Source organism: Coloeus monedula (assembly GCF_965178545.1).
Source record: "Coloeus monedula genome assembly, chromosome: 7".
NCBI classification, from domain to species: domain Eukaryota; kingdom Metazoa; phylum Chordata; class Aves; order Passeriformes; family Corvidae; genus Coloeus; species Coloeus monedula.
Genome location: NC_138787.1, coordinates 3,982,136 through 4,006,616, shown reverse-complemented (window position 1 = coordinate 4,006,616; position 24,481 = coordinate 3,982,136). Strand labels below are relative to the sequence as shown.

General features: G+C 43.1%; 1 protein-coding gene across 2 annotated transcripts in view; it reads right to left on the bottom strand.

Annotated features, from left to right (window-relative positions):
- Nucleotides 1–24,481, bottom strand: part of ERBB4 (erb-b2 receptor tyrosine kinase 4) — a gene marked incomplete at its 5' end in the record, with an annotated part of 570,202 nt that overhangs the window by 176,402 nt on the left and 369,319 nt on the right. Inside the window, one exon of one of the 2 annotated variants that reach the window (XM_082284612.1) lies at nt 13,064–13,198. In XM_082284612.1, the coding sequence (XP_082140738.1) occupies nt 13,064–13,198 (135 nt within the window). Of the gene's footprint in view, nt 1–13,063; nt 13,199–24,481 lie in introns of those variants that run through there. The other variant, XM_082284613.1, reaches the window with a different exon arrangement.

Genomic DNA, 24,481 nt, shown 5'->3' with positions numbered 1-24,481 from the left:
GCTTCTCTCCTGAAGTCTCCATGCCCAATGGAGACACCCTGCACAAACATTAATGGGATCCCTTTACAGACAAAACTCTCATAGGGTTCATCAGTGAGCACTTACACTGTGGAAAAGCACAGCACCTGTTGTGGATCCATCCACACATCCGTCCATCCATCCATCCATCCATCCATCCATCCATCCATCCATCCATCCAACAGTTCCCTAGAGCCCAACCCCACCTGCCAAGAGGGTGCATCCAGCCTGGAGCTCACTAAGGGTGGAAGCAAACTCCCGCTCACAATCATTTCCAACAGGGACTTCCAGCTCTGCCAGTCAACACCTCTATCTCCCCCTCATCTTCCTCAGCAGATAAGAAAAGAGACAAACACAAATGGAGAGGGACTCAGGGACAGGCAGCTGAAAAGAAACTGGCCTGGGAAACAGGTCTGGGAAATGAAAACAATCCAAGAGATATGCCCTGAAAGACAGGCACAGAAAGAGATACACGGACAGTGTGAGGGAGAGCAGGGAGAGGGAGCAGAGATAAAACTCAGCCAGCACTGAAGAAAACAAAAACTGAATACCAAAGAGGGATGCATTTCCTTGAGTAATGTGGGATGGAGACAATCCTTGCATGTGCACAGGGACCGGGCATCTGTTGAGAACTGCAAAATTACAGAGTATTGCCAGATACGCTGGTGGCAGACAGTTTTGATTTTAAGAGAGATTGGCCACCAGAGGTAAAGGAATAAATGGAAAGTCAAGAAGAGCATGTCAGCAGCACTGAACGGGCTCAGGCTGGTGGATTCATATCTGTTGCTGACAGCTCTGAGCTGATAGGGAGCTCACTGTAACGTTACTGCAGCTGCTACAGAAAAATGTCTTCAGGCCACGGTAATGACTACAGAAAGGGACCTGAGGGGGGTAATGAAGACACTGGTTATTTTTCTCTGTCTGGAGCAGACAGTGCTGGTAAGGCTGTGTGACTCGATGCATTAATTGGGGGTTTAGTCATCCACACAAAATAAAAACCTTCACATATGACATAGACTAAAACTTTACACTGATTAAGCAATTAGGAGCTATTAATTATCACTGCTTATAGCTGTTAGCACGGAGCAATATAAGTGAATTCCCCCCACTGTGATGGTGAATTAGTTCCAATCAGCATCAAATGCCTTCCTGAACATGCACACAGGGATGCTGAGCAAATGGGGAGACACAGCCAGAAGGCTAAAATGATAGGTCAAGTCATACCTGCTGCTTGGCAGGCTCATCAAGAACAACAAAGCCTCAGGAATCCTTCTGTTGTAATCATTATTGTTAAAAAAATCATCCATAGGTAATTGCCCCTCCTCCCACAGTGCAGCAGGAGCAGAAGTGCAGCCCGGTCCCTGCTGATGGGGGTCTACACTGGGGTCAGAATGAAACACAGTCCCTCCAGTGGACCATCCCCAAAGCACAGAGATCTCAACCACAGGCCCCTTCAAAATACTGGAATAACTCTTATTTTCCCTTTCCTCTGTGGGGAAGGAGAGGGTGCTATTCTGCCACCTGTATGTGAACTTTCACCCAGGGTGTGGAGTTAGGCGTCTCGTTCTCTCCTTTGCTTCCCGTGATGAAGGCTCTGTGCTCCTGGGTCAGCAAGCCAAGAAACAGTCTGGGGGCTGCTCTCTGGAAGGGGAGAGCACCAAGCTGGCAGCCATCACTCCCCAGGACAGCTCTCCTGGCACAGGGAGCTCTTCAGCCTCAAAGGGAGAGAGCGGGGCACAGCACACAACCATTCCTGGGCTCATGCCCCACAGCTCTGTGGCTGTGATCACTAGTGAGCCATGGATCAGAACACCCCTAGGACTATATCTGTATTTAACTTAATGATTACTTAATACTCAGAATTTCAACAGAAAAAGTAGAAAAGACCCCAACTAAGACCAGCCTGGGGCAGTTTCCACTGGGAGGTGAGAACCAGGATGTACAGATTTGAATGCCTGGATGCAAGGAGGAAACTGAACCCTGCCCTCCCACACCCTGAAGAACTCCTGAGCTGGTAATGTGGATAAAAAGGAGAGAAAAGTCCATCTTACTGACAAAATTTTGAGTGTGAGCAGAAGACAGGTCTGTGAGAGGAAGGCACTGCAGATTCCAGCAGACAGAGACCATAGAAAGCCAACATCTTCTATGCCTTTATATTCACCTCAGCATTTCCCCCTGCATGGAGGTGTCTGGAAGTGCCTGCATTTCCTGTCTAAGAAGCAGTGACTGCCATGCCCTGCACTGACACCTGCATCCTTCCCGAGGTCACTACCTCGTGGCTCTCAGTCCTGGCACTTTCCTGGTGTGACAGCACAGGAAATCCAAACCCACAAACAAGCCAGCAGCAGGGGATCCCATGGGCACCCGTGGCAATGCCTGGAATAAATCTGGAGCCAGGTCTCTGTCCATAGGAGCAGCAGCACTTTACTGCCCGATGGATAACTGGGCTGAGAATGGAAGGATGCAGATATAAGTTGCTTTTTCAGGGACACAATGTGCAGCGCTGGGAGAAAAATTCCTGCACTGTTAGAGGAGATTTTCAAAGGAGGCTCTCAACAAACTCAAACACACATCTGGGAGTGTTCTTGTGTGGATTTAGTAGCAGCTCTTCAAACAGATCAAGTCAGTCAATACCACATAAGTCAAAATACTGTCCCGTTATAATTTCCTGTAATGCAGCCAAAGCAGTAATAAAGTTCAAACAGAGGGACATACAGTTTTCATTTTTTAAACAAAGTAATAACCTCAAAGAAAGGAAATAAGAACTTGAATTGGCTTTTAAAATTCATTTTATTCTTTCTTGATGTCTTGTAGTATTCCTAGAGTCTGGCAGGGTGTATTTAGAAGTGCTAATATTGTAATCAGCTTTTGACTCAATTATATGTAAATACTAGAAAGGAATTCCTCATTCCCATGAAATCTGGAGTCCTGTTTTAGGCCAGTTTTTGAAGTTTGGGTAGGCCTCTTAATATGATTATCTAAAATGTATTTCTGGCTACTTGAAACAAAACTGATTATTACGAAACAATACTTGGACCACAGAAGCCCTTTCTCTGTTGAAAAACAATGGTTGGACATATATGCTGATATTTAAATTTAGTGTTTGCTACACACAAAAATTTAATGAAAATAATAATACAAATTTCAAACTGCAATTTCCTGGACAATCTTCAGCTATCAGAGACCTGCTAGGAGGTGATGCTTTGGGCATGATGGGACTGTCATGTAGGTTTAATACTGCAGGAGGTGTGAAGGGACCAGAAGGAAGACCCTGAAGCTGCCCTGAGTTCGGGCAGACCTGTGACCAGAGCCCTTTAGCCAGGCTGTCCACAGGACAGCAACTCTCGTGACAGTTCTGAGAGTTTCTGCCAGAACAGACAGACCTAACAAAATCCTTAAAAAACACAGATGTGATAGCAACAAAGACTTGGGGTGGTTTCGTGTTTGATAAAGGAAGCAGAACAGTGTGTTGGGAGAGGCCACCTGGATAGTTCCAACACTGCAGCCACCCCTGTGAGGCACCAACCAAGCCCATCTGAGCGGGGGGCTGGGACATGCGGGGTGGGAGGCACACAGCAGCTTCCAGATCCTGCAGACACTATTCAGCAGCTGATTTTATACTCTTTCTTTCCTTCCCCTTTCCCTAAGCAGCTCTTCGAAGGCAGGTTGTGAGAGCAGCTGAAGCTTGCTGCGAGAGACCAACCCCACCCACCCACTCACTACAAATCTGGCAATCACCACACAATTAGGATGTTTTAAATATTCCGAGTATTTGGGGGTTGTTTCCTACTTTCAAGAAACACCGGTGCTTGTGATAAACAAGCTGCCTGTAATGGAGAAGAATGCTTTCATTCAGCCTGAAAGTCTCTCCCTTGTGCAATACACTGCTTAAACACCAATCTGCCATAAACAGGTGCTGTGCAGTAATACACTATACACACACAGGTTGCCATTAACAGATAAGCATTTGCCAACAGTTGCTATACACCACTATGTGGAGCCCTACTTCAGTGCTGTATCTACAGAACCACTGCAATATTTTATACATCAGCATGGTAACCTCTGCCACTGGGTGGGTGACTTTCACCCAGCAACTGCTACAAGAAGGAAGGAAGATACTCAGTGAAACTGGTCAGCACTTTGGCAGGGACTGGGATGGTTCTGCACTTGTGTATTTTTGCTTGTATTTTTGCAAAAATATATTTCTCAGCGCCAAGAGATGCCCATGCCAGAGATTCTTCAGAAACTGTTAATGCTGGTTTTCTCCGTGCTCTCCTCTCTGTGCCCACAACTTCTAGAAATCCCCACCTGTGTAGCAGTTACTTTGCTAGGCTCTGGCAGCGTAAGTTCTGTCCCTCACAGCATTATTTATTCCTATTTGCATTCGTTACTTATTTTTTATTCAGTAACTCAACTGTGAGAGGTGTCGTATTTCCATTAGATGCCACGTCTGCTTGCCTTTCAAATCGGTTTCAAGGGCAGTCACCAATTGACAAATCCCTTCTGAAAATGCTGGCTGAAGGTATTTATTAGAAAGCTAAACTGATTCCCTTTATTTAAAACACACTGTTCTGGGTTGAGGAAAAAACATTACAGGCAACTTCAAGCAGTTCAGCTTGCCATTCCGATGCAAATCAAGTTCATTGTACCACTAGATTTCACGTACTCCTCCATCCTCAGATATATCTGCTTGGCAAAAACTATTCTTTAAAATCAAATTTTTCTGTTACTGTATTTGTCTTTCAATTCCAGGTAAATAAATAAATTCTGTCTGGACTGGAGATTCCTTAATGGAAGGAGAAGCAACCTCCATGTAGACTGAACAAAAGGCAGCTGTGGGACTTTCTGTCTGGCTGATAAAAGATTTTTTTTCCAACTGAGATGTCCATGAAACCGTGCACTGCTGCTGAAGTGCACTGCTGTAAGCCTGTGAAGCGTGTGCCACATGGAAGGAGCCTGCACAAAACGGTTGAGGTGTTCGTGGCTTTTTATGGAAAAGAACAACTTCTCCTCCTGGCTTTGCCATGGTGATGCTGGCGGCAGGGAACATGTTCTGTACCCAGACCACCTGTCTGCTGAGGCCCCGTTTGCTGGTCTCCAACCATACATTTAAAATGTTAATTGAACTTCAAGTAATAACCTCAATGAAAGGCTATAATTTAACAAACTCTGCAATAACAAACGTCTTCAGGGTATACTTTCTGCAATGCCATTTTCTCCGTAGGTAGTTTCCAATTTAGATGTACACCAAAAATGATACACTAGCTATTCTGAAAGGTGGCTTTAAGCATGAATTAGTCACTTCCCTCTTTTCTTTTCACCAGCATACATAAATATATTGCTGTTACTTTGGCCTTCTACAGAGCAAAATCCTTGTGCTTGGAAAAAAACACAAAATACCTTGCAGGAATAACTGGACAAAACGTGGTTATCTCACCTGTGTCCTGGTTCTGAGTAGTGGGGAGTTGGTTTGCAAATACTCATGATTTACATGTAATTGTCTCCTGTTACAGAAGCATCCACTGGTCTGAAGGAAAGCTGTCCTTGTACTTTTATGTTCACTGCATTCACCTCTCCTCAACCCTTACTAACCAATGGCTTTTTTACACCTGAGGGAAAGGACTCCATCCTTTTCCTGCTCTGACCCAAGTCTGACCCAAGACTCCATATTTCACCAGTGTGGCTGTGGCTTCCCAAGCACAGCAGGACGGGTCCTGTGCGGAAGTCTGGTTTGGGTGGCCCAGTTCAAAACACTGATGTGGACATGGAACAGCATTTTATACAGTTTAGGCACAGCACACCTGAGAGCTGGTGTAAGGTCAGGACTTTTGATTGCAAGGATCTGACAAACTCCTGTTCTTCACAGCTATCACATAATTACTTCAGAGTTAAACACCCAATGGTCTGACCTGAGTATAAATTTCCAGGTAAGTGGCTTTGTGTAAAAATGATCCATTTCTAATATTGCAACTACTGGTACAAAAGCTGAGTTACTGTGCTCTGTGGAGAATTACAAGGTCACTACTGAACATTAAATCAAGGGGCTACCCACCTGTCAGGCCTTGTTCTGTATCTGCAATAAATGGCTGTACACAAATTCACCCACATACCTTGCCAGCATCTCCAAACACAGACTCTTAGTACCAAAGGGAGAATATAAAGCTTATCACTGATACAAAATTCCATGCACATATCATCTCACGCTTCTTGTGAAACACAGTACAAGAATATACTACATATGCTGAAAAGAATGTACCTATATCCACATGTCTGATTTTCTGCTATAACAATTAAGAAAAAAATGTAAGGAGCTTTTGGCCTTGAACTAGTTTGACATAAAGACATTTCTACTAAACTAAGTTTCTATCAGATTGTTCCAATTTCTGTAATATTTTAAAGAAGTATATTTTAGAAACCCTATTACTCCTTTTGATAAGCATGTGGAAAACGGGCAGTAGAACATGGCTCAGCAAACACTCAGTTATTGGGGTTTGTGGGGCAGGTTAACCTGAAAAAGCAACTCACAAAACACTGTCTCCAAAAAAAAAAAAAAAAAAAAAATTTAAAAAGACAATTATGGAGCCAGCACTGACCTCCATCAACCAAACACAGGGATAAGTATGTCCAACTGAGCTGTAATGCTTCCAAAGACACCTGCTCCCAGGTAAGGTCACTGGCAGCTTGGATTGCCAGGAGCACAGAGGGCTGACTTCATAAGCAGCTACGCATGTGGGAAGTCCATTTTTTGTTCCTTTAATTAAAATGCAAAGCACTGGCTAAATGGTAAACATTTAATTAGATTTGTCTCTATGTTTCAATATTAATAAAACACATGAAAAATGCATTAAGACCCAGCTAATTGGGGACTCTCCAAAAGTAGCTGTAAATGAGCAATTATAATACAATTGGGGTGTTGTTCCCCAGGGATCCCCAGGACTGGCACTTCTTAATATTCCAGACAGAGGTTTAGAAATTATTAAAATATCCCAGGCACTAAAGTGTACAGATGACAGGAAGAGTGAAATCCCAGCAAACTACAGTGAGGAGTATCCAGTATCAGAGAGCGAGCCAGGCTGGTGAGTAAGCTGGAGTCACTCACACCAAATGACTTTTATAGAGCCAAACATAAGATTGCATATTTCAGAATAGAACACACAGGCTGTATTTGATGGGGAAAAAAAGGGAGTCTCTAAAACACACAGATATCAGAACTGCCTGAACACCAAACTCCTCACATGAAGCTGAAACACAGAGGATGTAATTTTTACTTCCATTGGTTCTATCGGTAATAAAATGCCACACGTGCTTTGGCTTCTGCCTTCCAAAAGCAAACTGAAAAATACACAGCTTACATTGATGAGCAATTAAAATTACTCTGGGGCTGGAAAGAAATTCCTCCTTGTGAGACATAGGAGAGCCTCTATCTGTCTAGCTTTTGGAAGATCAGGAGGTGAGCTGATGACACAGTACACAGGGAGAAAAAGCTGGCTACAAGAGCTCTTTGAGCCAGCCAGAGAAAGCGGGAGATGCAACATCTGGAATTTAAAATTGTGCTCAGATTAGAGATAAAGGCAGCTGGTATTATTCCTTTTAATACTGGGAAGTAACCAACTTCTGGAGGGACAGCTGCACTTCTGAAAAGCTCCAGAGCAGTGCGAGGAGAGTGCACAGAGCACCAGAGCCCTGAGCTTGCCCATCCCTCGGTCACTGGAACCTCAGAGCCAGGTTGGAAGATGAGGCCAGGGAAGTTCCTGAGATCCACACCAGGCAAGTTGATGGTATTTCAGGCCTCTGCATACAGGAAATAGAGCTAATGATGTTTCAAGGCTCCTTTTGCCCTTGAAAAATCTATGAATCAACAGGCAAAAAAGTGTGAAGTTTTGAAGAGCGGAGTTTTCAAGCAGTGTTTCCCTGGAATACGCCAAGGGATTTATTGAGTCACAGGCACACCAAGGGATTTATTGAGTCACAGGCACACCTCTGAAGACCAAGCCTTTTCTCCCTGTAACTCTGCAGCAGTGCTTCTGCACAGCTCAGAACTGGGGTGTTCTCACACCACAGGCTGAATTAGATACAAAGCAATGAGAGGAGTACCATGCTGTGAAGAGCAAGGAACTGAAGTTGTTCTGTCTGAAAAAGTACCTTGCCAAAAATTCTGGCTTTATTCACAGCTGACAGGCACTCAGTTGAAAAGCCAGATCGACAAAGGGAATTTTTTCCAGAGATCTCACTGCACTTCAGAGTCTAAGCAGAAACTTTAGCTCAGGAAAATACTTTAAAATGGATTTAATTTTCACAGAGTTTATTTTGCAGAACTCTGGGCACATGCCAACACACAGTACTGCTTTTTTTTTTTCAGTAACTCCTTGAAAAGCAACTTTTTTTTTTTTTAAGTATAAAATGGAGAGTGATTTTTGCGTCCGTATTACCCAGTTACCAGCTCTATCATGAACACACATCCATAGTTTCAGTACTTTTAAGAGCATTATTGACTGATTTGAACATAGGCTATTGGCTATGGAAGTGACCTCAATGCAACAATTCAAACTCTACAAGCTTTTCTGTGAAACAAAAGCTCCAAGTAAAGTTCCTCTGAAAATTCTGATTTAATACTATAGTCTTTGTCATATCCTGTAAAAGAGCTCACCTGACAAAATGTGAGGCTCTTCCAGTTCCTGCTAACAACAAAACTGAGGAGAACATTGAAGACACAGATCAAAGCAGCCAGATTTTCACTGGACTCTCCCAGAAGCTGCTCAGAGGGCTCTACTAATCTCGAGGCATTTTAGGCAAGAAGCCTAATGCTTTTTTCCTGCTTTATTTCTTGCACTATTGCTGGGAACTGCACCCTGCGTTTCTACCTTTGAAGAGCAGAGCTCCAGCTCTTCTGTTAAGGAACTGAATCCAAAAAGTGGATGTGCTAACAGGAATAGGCTCTTGCAAGGCAAGGCTTCAGCATGCTTGGCCAATGCTTGAATTCATGGCTGATTTTTGGAAGGAGAGAAAATAGATTTTCAGCGTTGCAGCAACAATTTCGGTAACGTAAACATAAAGGGAAAATTTAGGTCCTTGGAGAGTTAAGTGCTTCTGAGATTCCCACTGCGAGGTGCTCAGCTTAAAACCCCAGGCTGGCAGTGCGGAATTCAGGTAAATAGAAGAGAAGGCTGCTTTCAAATTACAACCAATGCCAAAAGCTTCAGCTACAAGATACCAGTATGGCAAGGCAGTGCAAGCAGTAAATATTTCAGTGTGTGGGTCAAAATGCCAGGCACAGCATGGCACAGCACAGAGGCTGTGTCCTGGGAGAGCTGAAGCACGGGTGGTCCCTGGTGCAGAGCTTGTTTATCCAAGTGCTGCACCGGCAGCCACCGCCTCTGTGCATCTGAAGGGTGACACCGTGTCATTCAGAGGCCTCCAACACGAGCTCTTCTGCATGCATTTGATCAGAAGTTGAAGAAAAAAGGAGAAGCAGCACTCAGGATTCGCATGTCTGCAGTATTTCTGTCAGCGTTTAAGACACCATGGCCTTTTCAAGTGGCTCCTTAGCACTGATGTGACAACGAACACCTGCGAAGAAGGGAATCAGAGGAGCTTTATTCCCAGAGTTCATTGGTCATATTCTCTTCTGTCTAGCACTGATGTGAATGAAGGAAGTTGCCAGAATTGGCAGATCCAAGGTATGAAACAGGCACAGAGGCAGGGGACTGATTTTACTTCTGAGCATCTTCGTTTCACTCCTCCCTTTTGTCTTCCTCCTCTGCTGATTGCATTGGAGCAGCCGGGGAAGTTCAAGTGCAATTATCCCTGAAGTCAGGCCATTATCAGCTTTTCCAGCAGGCTGGGGAAAGGAACAGCATGGGCACCTGCAGTGTCAGCTCCCTGACAGGCTGTGCCCTGAGCTCACACACACGCTGGTGCCCAGGTGCGCCTGGTGTGACACTGCATTCACATCAACCTGCTGCAGTCACTCAGGTCATGGCCAAAGCCCAGCAAGCATGGGGGTTCTCTGAGGGTGGACACTTGCTCTTCCGGACATGCAGACACCTCTGGAGAGGTTTTATGTCTTCTACTGATGGTTGGAAACAACATCAGTGGTGCCAAAGCACCAAACTGTTTTTGAGGCCGTTTCTGCTGGAATGATGATGTACCAGATTCTGACACTCATGGCAGTTCACAGCCTCTGTCCCTGGAAATATTCTCTGCCAGGGACCACTACTGAGGTGCTCTCAGTGGAACAGCCCTCACAACTCCTGGGGCATAAGCTACCCTCCAGTCCTGCCAGCTATGGCTAAACATGGCATGTGATGCTGCTAGCCAGGTCTTACAGGATCACACACTTCCACAGACTTCCCTAAATTACTGCTAGGATGGACTTTGCTTAGCTTCACACAGCAGGTTTGGTTGGTTTACACTCCCTCCTACAAAGGTTTCTAGATAAACAGTAAAACAGCTCTTTTTAAAATATTCTGTCATTGGGATATTCTCAGTAATGCCAAGCAACATGTACTTCTGTAGTTGCAGTGGATTTAGCCAAGATTTCCATTGGATAGGAGACACCTGAGACTTAAACAGTAAATACATACATGTGCTGGATCCAGAAAAGCATGAGTCACAGTTTGTGCAGAAAAGAACTTTGTAGTGCACTGAGCATCATTTGCAGCAGAGGAGAAAAGCAAGGCTGGGCACAGCAAGCACTCAGGCTCCCTAGCAGGTTGTGAAAAGTGACATGTGAGCCAAAATTGAGAAGCATATACCTTATTTAATGACATTCAACGCCAATTTCCAGGGTTAAAATTCAACGCTCATTTCTCCAAGTCCTATGTGTGTGCATAGTACATGCATGCACCCACACACAGACAGGTATTTAATTACCAGCTATTTTAAATGGTGATTTCTGTACCTGAGTTCTTTGTTATCCAAAGTCTTAGGACCTTTATAAGTATTTGTTGGCTTTTTGTATAATGGGGTTTATATTTTCACCTATGTAAGCTGTGAAGACAGAAATAGTTTGGATTAGCTAATTTAATCAAATTTCACAGGACTCATGAATTGTATTGAGATGGGACTGAGTTTCTCAGAGGAGAATTATTAAATTAATTTATTAATTATTAAATTAAATAAAGTTCAGTTGTGCACTGCTTCATCCCAAGTAAAGAAAAATAGAGTAAAATTTGGGTGGCTATCTTAATGAAGCTGCCTTGGTACATAGCTCTCAATCATCATTGAAATAATGCTGTTTATCTTATTTATCAAGCACAAATGGCAAAGCACAAATTATTCCTTCCCTATGTTTCAAAACAAATCAAAAGGAATCAAAAAACATTTGAAGAAAACTGGACTTTGCTACAGGCGTTCTTTCATCTAGCTGTGTGTGGGAACTAATATTTGCCTTCTTTGCTTTCAGGGTGTGATTCTAAAAGTACTCAGAATGGATCTTGTTACAGTTCCTCTGGAGTCACAAGTAAAGCTTCTGTTAGCTCAAAAAGATAGTATTGATGCTGGCTGCTTTTTTAAAAGAGCAGAAGCATTTGTCTTGAAGAACTGGGAAAGGTTAAAAGAAAACCCAATAACAGAACAAAACAGAGTAAGAACCAAGTCTTTTTCTTGAAGTAATGACTCATAAAAGTGTACAGGCATTCCCTCACCTTCAAAGGTTTCATCAGTTCTGCCTAGAACTGATGATCAGCAGTGATGAGGGTTTTTAAACTGCAAATAAGAGAGTTGGCTACATTACAACTATGTCAGGTTTCCAGCCAGAAGGCAGAAGTGATGAGGCTCAGCTCAGGAGCTGGGACGTCGAGGAGCAGTGCAGCTTGGCAGGCTCCTGGAGAAAGCCTTATCTCAAGTACCTGTGCTCTGGTATTAAGGGGAGCAGATGAGCAAGTCAGCCTTCTATAAAATCTATTACACCACCAAAAAAAAGCACCTAGTTAAAAACAAGTTGCTGCTTAGAAATTATTGGGACTCATCAAATGGTCCCTACCCAGAGTCTCAAGTTTTTTTTTCTCCCCTGAGTTCCCAGCACACAACAGAAGAAATGAATTGTTTCTTGGCTGTAGTGAAAGCTAGAGAGGCCATCAGTCATTTACACATCCTCAAGGGACACCTTCAGATACAGAAAGCAATACAGAATGTCCTTATATCCAGAATGCTCAGAACAACATATCTGCTGTGGTGCCACCTTTGACACCTGATACAAACTTCTTCCCAGCCTGTCTTGGAATTTCAGTGTTGGTACATCCTAAGGGTACTGTTTAATAGCACTGCATTCATTCTGAATGCGCTTTAGTCCATTATGGAATATTTTGCTTAAACACTCTGTATCCTTGTCACCACCATTCACTTCAATTCGTTATTGCTGCAAGAATCATAAGAGTGATTCACTGAAGGTGAACAATTCTAGGGAAGGGAAATAGAGAAACTCTAGACACACAGATATTTCACGTTTGGAACAGAAACCATTAAAATAAAGAGAATGTAGTAAAAAAACAGAGAATTATTGGTTATATTGTGAAGAACACCCCATCCTCTGCAAATTCTCTCTCTCTCTTCAGGGATATACACACAAGACAACAGGATAACTATTTCTTTGAGGTTCCCTTCTCGTCTAAAGTCAGAATATCCGTAAGCTTGTACCATAATTACTCCAGCAGCTAATTATGGTGACAGAGACAGACCGTTGTGACTCAAGGACCAGCCTGAGCAGCGGGAACAAATGCAAAGCAAACAAGAACATCTGTGCTTCTGCAGCACCACAGTGGCTTTAGCAATAAAGAAGAAAAAGAAAATGCAGAAGAGAGAAAGCAGATGAGAGAAAATTCAGAGAATCTATAATGTTCACAAATACCCTCTACAGACACTGTTTTTGAGAACAGACTAAGTGGTCCTCCAAGCAGTAGACAAACTTAGAAAAATGCAGGGAACAATGAAAGGAAAATTTACCAATATAATTCTCTGTAACAGAGGATCAGGGAAAACTTGTGGCTATATATATCCTGTTTCATGCTGAGGGGATGACAAGGCTGAGAATAAAAGCAGTACTTACATCCTGAGCTGCCATTCGTCGGAACCAGAGTGAAGTTGGAGGCCCAGGGGTTACGCACGATGTCTTGCCAGTGAATGGTGTCTGCAAAGCAGAGAAATTTGTTCTGGCCAACATACACCCCTCCATTCAGTATCTCTGTGCAGAAGAACAAGAGAATAAATATTTGTAAGACTTCAGACAGCTGATTAAATCTATTGCTAAATGTGTATTGGAGAGAGGGCATGAAATTGAAATGCAAAAAAAAAATTCTCACTGTAATCTGATTTAATAATCTGAAAACTGGAGGACAAGCAGCTCACAGTATTTGTAAACAGGAACCCTTTATTCACATGCAGAAGAAACCTGACGAAGACTGACACACAGTTGTTTACCTTTTGTTCCAGTGGGATCATGTATGGAACAATTCTGTATTTTGTGGGCAAAACAACCTTCAACACTTAGCTTACTTTAAGAACACAAGCAATCAATCACACTATACTGCATTTAATTAATTTGCAGAAATGCTTAAAACCTATAATAAAGAACTGTGCTGTGCTGAGCCCACAAGACACGAGAAGGGGCCCATCAGCATGAGGTCTGGAGAAGATGTTAATTGCAGCCTGTGCTGCTGTAATACCATCATCCAAAACACCCAGCTACTCCATAGCAATGATCCAAATCTCAAACACTATGATCCAAAACTCCTATTGACAGGCCTTGCTGGAAGCTTTGTGTTAAAGGGAGATGGTTTTTAAACAGGTGAAAGTTTTGTGGTTCTTAGGTTGTGGGGCTTTTGTGTGGTTTTTTGGGTTTTCTTTTTATTTTCGTATTTATAGCAGTTTGTTGAAAAAAGAAACACTTTGTTGCCCTGTCTCTAAAGACTTGATTCGTCAAGTCTCAACAAGAAAATGATCTTACAGTTGTTGGTTGTAGCACCAGGGTTTCCTCTGGAGCAAAAAAAATTTTTTTCACCCTCTAAACTCTTGTTCAAATTCACAATTCCTCTACTTAACCTGTCTCTTTTATTTCCAAAGCAGGAGAAAATGCATGTGACTTTCATGAAAGTTAACAGCATCTACGAGTGTAAAACCTTCAGTGTCAGAGATTCAAGCCTCAGCAGAGGAATGTTGAAGGTCACTTACTAATGGCACCTCGGAATGGCATTAAGTGCTGCTATAGAGCCAAGAGTGCCACATTTCTCACAGAGACATGGAGAGTAATTCCTGACTGTGGTAGCAGCAATGATTAAGGTGGTCTGATAGTCCTCATACGCCAGGAAAACCTTTAAAAGCTGTAGTGGCAATGCAAACATTTACACACACCAAGGAACATTTACTGCATTTTATTTCTTTTCTAAATTTCAGGGTTTACAGGCCACAACAGCCCCCAATCAAGGAATGTATTAAATAAAGGATCATCTGTAAATACATATTTCTGCCATATTAACCAGTATTAGTGTTTCTTAGAAACCTCTGGTTTAAAAGCTTGGCTTTTCATTGAAAAGAAGCTTATAAATGAAAACAGTGATAATAATCTTACCCAGAAAAAGAGTCCAGATTAGACATATAGCAATGATCTGTCTGTATGATAGTCTTATGATCACAGAAAAAAACCATACATCATCTGTTAACAATTTTGCTCTGGGGAGAAAGGGGGACTTCAAAGAAGAACACCCGAAATCATGATTAGTGATCATTTCTCTGTGTTGTCCCAGCTACACCAGATTACCTAATCCATTATGGCCCAGATTTTGATTAAAGGTAACATAAAAACAATTAAAAAACCTGTAAAATCTGCATTTATAGCTTCTTAAACACACACACAATTCTACATAGTTCCTCTATCAGTTGGCACACTGAACTGGCATAATTTCTGGGTTTCAGAGCATCCTCTCATGACAATACCTATCCAAGTTTCTTTCCTGCTAGGAACTTCGATGCATTCTTGTATAGCAGGACCTCAAACTAAAAGTAATTTTAATAGTTTCAGTTTGTGGAGAAGAACTTTTTTTCAGCATAAAGGTAACCAGAAAGCTATACTTCAGGGAAGCCAACACCTCCCACAGTGATTTACTAAAAGTAACCACAAAAAATGCTCTGACTTGCCTTATCACTGAATAGCAAGTGCAGTTTCTGCTGCTTTTTCCCAAAAATGGGATACAGTACCTTCATTTGCCCTGCACTGCACCATTTTTCACTGGTGACAGAATTAAAGTTTCCAGGTTACTGACGTGCTGAGGTGCAAATAAACGTGAGTAATATCAAAGGTGGGCTCTTGTCGATATTAAGTAAAACAGAGTTCAGAGTTTAGTACAATCTTTAGAGCACTTGTATTTGACTCTCCCTGCTCTCTGGGACCCAGACTCATTTCCACTCCACCTTCCCAATCCAACCTGCTGTCCTACTTTTCTTTACACCAAGTCCTCAACATGTGTAAATCAGCACAGATGCATTGGCTTCACTGACTTAAACTCAAAATCCATTTTGCACTTCTTTGCCCTCTCTTAGCAAGAACAATGCCTGGGAAGAGCTAATAAACCCTGTTACATGTTAAGCAAATGAAGCACAACTGTAATCAATATACAATAGAGCTGCTGTAAAATGAACTCATCATCATAAAGTCATCATCTCATTTTAATTTACAGCCCTGAAAGTGAGAGATAAAGTTAAACAATGAACAGGAAGAGAAAGGCAGGATCTCTGCCTGTGCAGGTGAGCTAGCAATGGAAGCCAGGCAAAAAGAGGTTTCTTCTCATGTGTGCAACACCTGAGGTGCCTCTTTGCTAAACTCTTTCCAATGCTGGAGCAGAAGAGAGAATGCCAAGTCCCTGAGCGAATTTGTGAACAAAGAAGCCAGTTCCAGACAAAGAATCCCAAAACCTGCTCAGAGTAAAACATATTTTAAATACCATTTGAGGGTGAGTATTTTTGGCTTCTAAAACAATTTTTTGTGACATTGGAAAACTGTTAGTCCAAGTATGACTCCGCTAGCAGTAAGTGCTATCCTTGGGCTTCCACCCTGCTCAGGGACATCAAGGTACAAAAGGGGATTTTGAAGCCCAAGACTCCCTTGCTTTCTCTGGGATAAGAGTTCATAGAGGTGCCAGACAGCTTTGGACATCTCTCTGGGAGGTGTCCCACTTTAGAGTACCACGATCTCACATTTTGGCACCAGGGCTGCAGCCCGTGCTCTGAGCAAAGGAGTAGCACCAAGGGCTTTTGTCACTTGATTCTGAAGAGAATGACAAATCTTATCATCTTCCTTATTATAACTACTCTACTGGTCTAAAAGCAGTATAATTCTGCAACCAAAGTAATATGAAAATAAATCAGCATGTGTCCTTGCCACTGACTTCTGTGATTATTTTGCTTATTACTGTCAAATTATTGTGGGGAACTTACATCTGCATATTATTAAAATTCTCTTAAATGGTTATTTACTCAGGAAGCTAAATCAGAAATGTGTTATCTGTTGTTATAGCTGCTATTTTCTTGCTTTCATTAGCCTAGCAAATCATTCCCACAGACTTTGGTAACCTATCATACAATACTAACAGGAGAAATGGAAACATACAGGTCTCTGGCAACCAAGAAACACAAGCACCTCACACTAAAGGGCCAGGAACACAGACATGTACATCACACACGGTTCATACTCAGTCTGCCAAGTCCAAAAAGGTACTCAAAGTCTGATTGGGGTCACTGAAAACACATTATCAGCCACCTGAAGGATACGATTTTGCAAATAAGGCAAAGGGACCCTGGCTCTGCAAGAGCAGCGTCTGCTTAGACCAGAAAGGGAAACCACTTTTCTTCCATCTGTTAAAAGGGCATTTTATTGAGCTGACATTTTTTTGTGTACAGGGTAATCCCTCATGGTCTGCTATTCAATTTCTAATGTGGGTTAAATTGGCAATACATGTTCTCATTCTGTAATGTATCCTGGAGTGAAAGTTACTCATGTATGTTTATATGCAGTGGGGGTTGTAAACGTCTATTTAGCTCTAGAATCTGTTTCCAAAATTGTTATAGAATTGGTTATAAAACGACTATTGCTATTCAAGGTTGCAAATTAAAAGCTCTTCTCTGGTGATACAAAACCAGCTGGCACGATGAACTCGAAGATGGCATGGTGAGAGGGAAAAGAACTAGCTCTGAAGTGGGCAGGGAAAGGGGAGGGAGTTAATTAGGAAAAACTGTGGGGCATGTCCACTCTAACCACTTCAAAAGCAAACCAGAATATATCTCACACCTTTCCAGCTGACTGGCTGTGAAGGAAGCAGCTGTCTTTTACATCACACCACATACAGGTATATCCTGCATGTATGTATTATATAACACATGTTGACGACACCTGAATTTCCAAGGTCAGCTTCACTAGAGCTGAAGCACCTTTGCAGGTTGACAGTGCTGCATCTTCACCATAAGCACCCCAGTGACGGGGATCTCTTCTCCTATTTAACCCAAGATGCTGAATGAATTATCTGAAAACAGCTTTGGCCTGGAAATTTCATGCCAAACCAAGTCTTTTGATCCCTCAGCACAGTTCACTGCTGATGACCCACTGGGAAAGCACTTCAGGTCCATCATTAATAAGCTCTGTCTTAAAGGGTAATGAGAACTGGGTGCTTTAGGAGACAATAGCTCATCCATCATCAATCAAGATCTGAAGTTTTTATACAGATGATTTAAGAAGAGTTGGACTGTGCAAAATTGAAATGTCACATTTGTATTGCGAGATGGGGGGAGTTTGGTAATGAAAATGAGAGTTTTAACCTTCTCCATTTCAGCTCAATGACCACACTCAAAAGCTCATGGATGTGGAATCTGTGTCCCAACTAGAAGCCCCAGACAGCCTTCGATCTCAATTACACAATTTTAAGTACAGTTTATTTGGGTCATTAGCTGGAAGTCAGTTTCAAGGCTTGATGGTAACAGCAAGATATTCTTTTTTTCTATCAAAAGCAATCAGTGTTATGTGCAGCCTGTGGGTTTGTACTTCCAACTGCTCAATAACTACAAACATTGAGTGGTAGAACCTGAGCATAAATCTTCTAATTCTAGCCCCTTCTTTTGCTGCTTAAGTAAAAATGTATCGTTTGATTACTTTTCACTGAGTCGGAAGGGGTACTCTTATCACCACAGAGATGTGTGAAGAGAGGCTCACAGGGTTCTTGCAACCATTCAGCTACTTCATTAGAGGACAACAGGCTCTGGGACACTCTTTTTTAGCCATCTCCCCAAAGGGAATATCTGTTTCATGAACAGGTTCAGCCAGAGTACACATTTGTACTTGGACTATTCCTCTGTCTGTGCATGCCTTGAATTCTTCCTTCTCATGGCCATATTAAAGTAAGACACCAAATCATTTACCAGATTAACGCTGTAAAAGGAAAAAATGCTGCAAAATATCCAGCCCTTTGGGATGAACATCCTAGAGTTACAAGGTTTGTTCCATGATCATCTTTTTCTTTGGGAAGTGCCTGTATGTGTGTGCACGTCTGCATCAGGCTACTGGACACCATTTCACCCTGCACCCTGAGGCCACTGGGCACAAGATGCAAACACATGGCCCCAGAGGGTTCTGTGCATGGACAAAGTGATCCAAAATACTACAGAAGAGAGTAGCAACAGCTGAATCCAACGAGTAACACAAAACCCCTCCACCCATCCAAATGGAAGAAAACACTTGGGTGTGAACTCAGTTTAAGATGTGCTTCTGCTCCTCAGAAACAGTCCTGCTCTGAAGAGTAATTGGCTTTTTTACTCAATACACTTGGCTTGTGCTAAAGGAAATGGTCTCTGTCTCTAATCCTGCTAGATTCACTGATCTGAGTGGTTTCTCCATTTAAACCACCTTCCAGTGACCACAGCAGCTTCTGCCTACCTGGATCTTGATTCTCTGAAGTACCCAGGCCCAGGTTTACATTTAAATCATTCCCTTTCCCTCCACTCTGGTGGAGGCTTTCTGCTCTGTAATAATTACGCTGCTTTGATGAGGGAGATTCAAATCAAGGTTACTTTTGTTAACCACACCCCTGCCATCAGCATTACATGTCCTTGATGTTAAATAACCAGGCAGACAAAACACTGTCTGACCAGCCCCAGCTCTGCCATTTCCTTTGCAGATGGTAACTGCAGGAACAGCACTACCAGTTTACAGCTTTACCCACCTCATTCTTTTCCCATCATAAGCTTTTGAAAAGCTGTTTGACCCTGTTGACTTTGCAGGTGAGGAGCTTTCCTGTAATATATTGGCTCTGTTACAGGGATATTAATTTTCAGGACGAGATGCTAATTGCCTCCCTTTGTCCAGTCAAATTCTGAACCTGGTGTTAGAAGCCAAGTGCCTTGAGTTACTGTTTACTCAATATAATTCATGGGGTTGACAGGTACATTAACAGATATAAACCTTACAGCTGGAACAATCCAAGGGGCTTCCTGTGTATTTCTCCAAGTCAAGGTAAGAGGCAGAACAAACCTAAAGAAATGATGACTGGAGAGGGGGGACCTCTAATTGCAGCCTGTCTCTACCTAAAGGAAGACTATAGAGGAACACAGACTCTTCTCAGAAGTACCGAAGTACGAGAGGCAACAGGCACCAGCTGCAACATGGGAAACTCTGATTAAAGTTCAGAAAAATATTGTTCCCAGAAAGAGAATTGGTGCTATCTCCATCTCTAGAGATTCTAATAAGCAATGCACAAACTGATCCTTGTCTGGAGTTACCTTGATCTTAGCAGAAGATTGGACCAGATGACCTCCAGATACTCCTTCCAAACCAAATTATTTTGTCCTTCTACAATTATTAATCATCTACTACCATAGTACTCACAACACTCCATTAGCAATCCATTCTCTCAATTTTTATGAAAGTATACTTAATTTTAAACTTTTATCTACTGGTAAGCATTTGATGATACAAAACGCCCACCTGGAAGATATTTTAAAAGCACGTCACGTGCATGTATAAAGAAATGCTCCAGTATTTGAAATACAGAACCTATGTCACTGTCACTGTCCCCCATTTCGTGCAAAGGGGACATCTGGACTAAGATGAATGAAAAAACTGCTGCCCTTCAATCTTCTGATTTTTGGTAGCAAAAAGAAAATTGTATTCACTTAAGTCACTGCAGTGAATCAGTGATGAGTTTCAAATTACTGTCTAGGGAGAGAGTGACACATCGCTGGCTCACCCCAGAAGACATTCTTGAGCTCAGTAAGAGCAGCAATATGCCAAAAGCCAGGAATGAGCACTCATTTCATTCACAGCAACCATGACTTGATCCTCAGGTGTCCCAGACCTCCCTGATGGGGGTATCTGTGTCCCAGTTACAGGAGCACACTCATGATGAGGTGAGCTGGTTCTGCAGGCTACTGGTGTGTGCCTCTTCAGAGTCCTTTGATGACACACCACTCCTGGGCAGTGCTTACCTTCCAGTTGTTCCAGAAAACACACCTCCGAGTATGGATTTCAGCTGTGGACATCTGAGTATTCAAGCATGATTAAAACCTTCTGAATTCAAACCAAATCATCTTTCCTCTGCCCTGTTCACAAAAGGAGCAGAAGGGGTGGTGAGGTGCTGTTCAGCGGGTGCACCAACAGGGCAAAGTCTCCTTGGTGTCCCAGCAGGCTCCAGGAAGCCTGGAGGCTCTGACGGATACCCCAGTACCGGAATTTTTTTCTGCTGTCTGGTTATCTTTAACAGTGAGCATCCTATCAGACATAATCTGGTGTAATGACCCAAAGCAGCTGTATCAGCGCTTGCCTTGCCTGTGTCTTTCACAACACGACCCTTGTTTTCTGCATCAGGCACCCTCCAAATTTGTTCAGTGAAGGCTGAGCAGACCTTGGTGTCAGTTTGTGTGCCCTCTTGAAATGCTACCTATGCCCTATAGTGTCACACTGATCAGCTGACACACAACCAAGCCGCCCTTCCTGACTCACCACCATTGTTTCACATTCATTTTTCCTCATAACTTCTCCAGGGGCTTTTGCTGTGATTGAAATGTTTCTCCAGGTGAGGGGCTCCTGCTCCTGAGGGGCAGTGTGTTTACTTGCCAGCCCTACAACAACGTAAGTTACTACCAGCAGAGCTTCCTAGTGCCTCCACGTCATTTCCACTGGCTGCAGATTCCTCCACAAACTCTTCAGTGAGCCACCAGTCAAGGTTTCCAGGGAGTAAGACTGCAGAGGCATCCTTCAGCCATCCTCCTCCACCTCTGACCCGCTGTTCTGCCATTCAGAGCTCTGGTGTAAGACACAGGAACCTAAACCTTACTGTCCCTCTGCTCCAACACGGGCTCACCCCACCTCCTGCCTTCCCTGATGTCAAGGGCAGGCAGATAACATTCAAGGGAATCTGAGGAAATATGGGGAAGCAGTGGAGAGAGAGTCCTACTCCAGGACAGAAAAAGTGGCAACTCATGTTTGGGTTCACGTAATAGCTACGAGGTCCATTGAGCCAAACAGAACTCATAAAGAAACCACCTCTCTTCTGAAGACTATCTTACATTTCACATCATCTCTGTGGGCCAAATTTGAGAAATGGCACTGAGAGAACTTGCTTTTATTTCTTCCCCTTCTTTGTTTTCACAAAATTTTCTCCTCACAGGATATTCATCTCATTTCTTCAGCCAGGATGAGGCTGCATTCTTTGACTGATTCACTTTTCTGTTGCCAAGACAGACCCAAGCATTTTAAAAGCCTCTCCTTGTCAGGACATATGCTATATAATAATTTGATCAAATGATCGTGTAATGTTTCATGTATGCTGGTGGCAGCTCTCAGTTTATCCCTTCCATCAGCTGAGATACGTAACTGTGAGACTGCCATGTCCCTGTTCTCCTGGCATCAGCTCTTTCTATGAGACTAAATGCTGCATGGCAGTTTGTCTGGCATTGCTGCTGCATCCAGGCCTGCCTTCCACAGGGAAGTCAAGCGGCAGTAGGAGCAGAAACCTCAGCAGGGCCAGGGGCATCTGAATGCAGCAGGACTTCCCTGCAGTCCCCCCAGGAGCTTCAGCTCTGGCATTATCTGGTGGTGTACTTTCCAACTCTTTTCATACAGCCCCTGACAAACCAAGCAGGCTGCTTTCTATCCCAAGCACATCTGGCACTCAGGCCTTAAACTTGGCAAACAGACTGATGGCCTTCTGTCATCAGTGCAAGTGCCTCAAGTACATCCTGATTGGCATCAACATGCAGAAATTCCTTCTCTCTGAAAAAAATAGTCAAGATCTGGATGTAGTGGTACTTTACTCCATTTTCTGAAAGGCTGTAAAAAATTACTGGCTCCATAGAGCCCTTCTCTTTCAAAACTGTCATAATGTGGCTTGGAATAATCCTGGAAGGGTGCCCAAACCCACGTCCAGCTGCATCCTGAGTTTTAGTACAAGTATTTGCATTCAGGCTGGTAATTGGCATGCAGCTGGTTTTATGCCAGCTCCAGCAATTGCATAACCCAACTAATCTTTTCTCTGGGCTCGAAAGGGGAGTCTGTGTCTGCTGAGCTTAAAATTTCTGGATGGGATCTGTTCAAGTATGCTCTCACATTTCTATGCCACGCTGTTAACCTCTCCTGAGATACAGTGCCAACTCTTCAAAGAGGAATTTTAATTGAAATTTGTCAGAGGTAGGAAGTGCCGCTGCATTTCCCTGGCTCTCCTGTGCTGAAACTGGGCAAATGACATGAAAATCCTCCTCCTGCACAGACGACTGTGGAGGGACTCTTCCTTGGCTCCTACAATTTGTAAGACCTTGGATTGCACCTGTTCTCCCAGTGCTGAGTCTGGGAACAGCCAGATAACCAAAAGAAGCCTGTAAACTGAGGAACATGCATGTTAATCACAGTAATCAGTAAGGCCTTCTTTTTAAGTTCATGCGTTTGAGAAGGTCTGAGCCTCTACTAGCCCAACTCCTATTTTTTCCCCTTTAACTGCTATAATTGCTAAGAGGTCACTGTCAGTCCTGCTTCTTGCTTTTGAATGCACATTTCAAACAGGTTTCAGATCTGATGGGGCGTCAGGGAGCCTGTCCATGCTGCTGAGCCACAGACCCTGTGGTAACACAGGTAACCGGTTCCTGGTAACAGTTCTCCATCCCCCAAACTCACATGCTCTCTGGGATAGTCATATTTGACCACACCTTTTTGACCTTATTATGGCCATTTTCTGTGCATCTGTCATAACGTAATAGTGAAGCCACTAAAATGTGGCTGCTATGTAAAAGAAATCCAGAATTCTGGCCAATTTTCTTTAAACTATTAACCTTGAACCAGATACTCAGGTGAGGCAAATAAGCACATGTGAATTAATGCCAAAATAAGCCCTTTGGATACAGGGAGCTAAAGCAATGGGTGACAAAGTCCTAAGCAGAAGAGATAGTTCAGGGTGAGTTCATTCACCATCACTCTCCTCAAGTGTTCCCTAGTTCTTCTGCCTGCTCTTAAATAGGAGCCCTTCTCATCTTCCACCAATCCTAATTTTAATAACATCTCACCCTCCGTTCTGTCTTTTTAAAAGCAACAATGAAAACCCTCTTCTTTCTTTCCTTCCATCAATATTTTGATGGTTACAAACATTCTCCCAAGACACTCCTTACTTCCCCCAGCAGAGGAATTGCAGTGAACCCAAACTGCTCTCAGTGATGCTGCAGTAGATCAGGAGAGATGCTGTGGCCTGTTGTGACATGGAAGTAAAACTGCGGCGAGATCTATGTCTCTGCTAACAGGACATACTCAGCTCTCAGTAGTGGCATTTTCTGACCCATTCCTGCTCTGTATCCAGGAGTGTGGGTTGCCTTCCTGGTCATATTTGATAGCAGAATATATATTCTTCCTGGCAAAAGGGTGAGTTTGCTTCCAGTGTTTTACTGCAGTTAAACCAGCCCAAACACTTTCTTTCTGCAGGCAGCAAATGTGTGGTTTGTCCTTGTCTACACTCCTGCTAAACTGCAGCTGGCACTGATTGATGGTGTTTGTTTCAGTGAGATCATTTTTAATAATGTAGACAACAGGAGGGAAGATAAAGTGCCCTGACCCACCAAATCTGCTGTACTAACTGCTATCCTTAGCAGTAAGAACAATTCTTGGTAATTTTTTTGCCAAAGGCCTTCCCAAATATCCCTACACAAGAGAGTGCAAACAGTTGAACAGCCCACGGGGCTGTGAGCAGGGTCACTGAGGGGGAACCAAAGCAACTCGTCTCCCAGTCTCAGGGCTCAGCTAAGTCAGGTTCTCACCTGAATCTCTTCCCCTGCACTGCCCAAAGTTACCTTTATGGCTTCTCTTACCGCGGCTTTTAAGATCAAAAATTATAAACAAATAAATAATTCTACTAGATCTCCTGAATGATAATTTCATTCTGAGGCCACGAAGCACCATGCCCAGAACTTAAAAAAATGTTGGTAAAGGGATGGGAATATTCATCCAATCCAATAC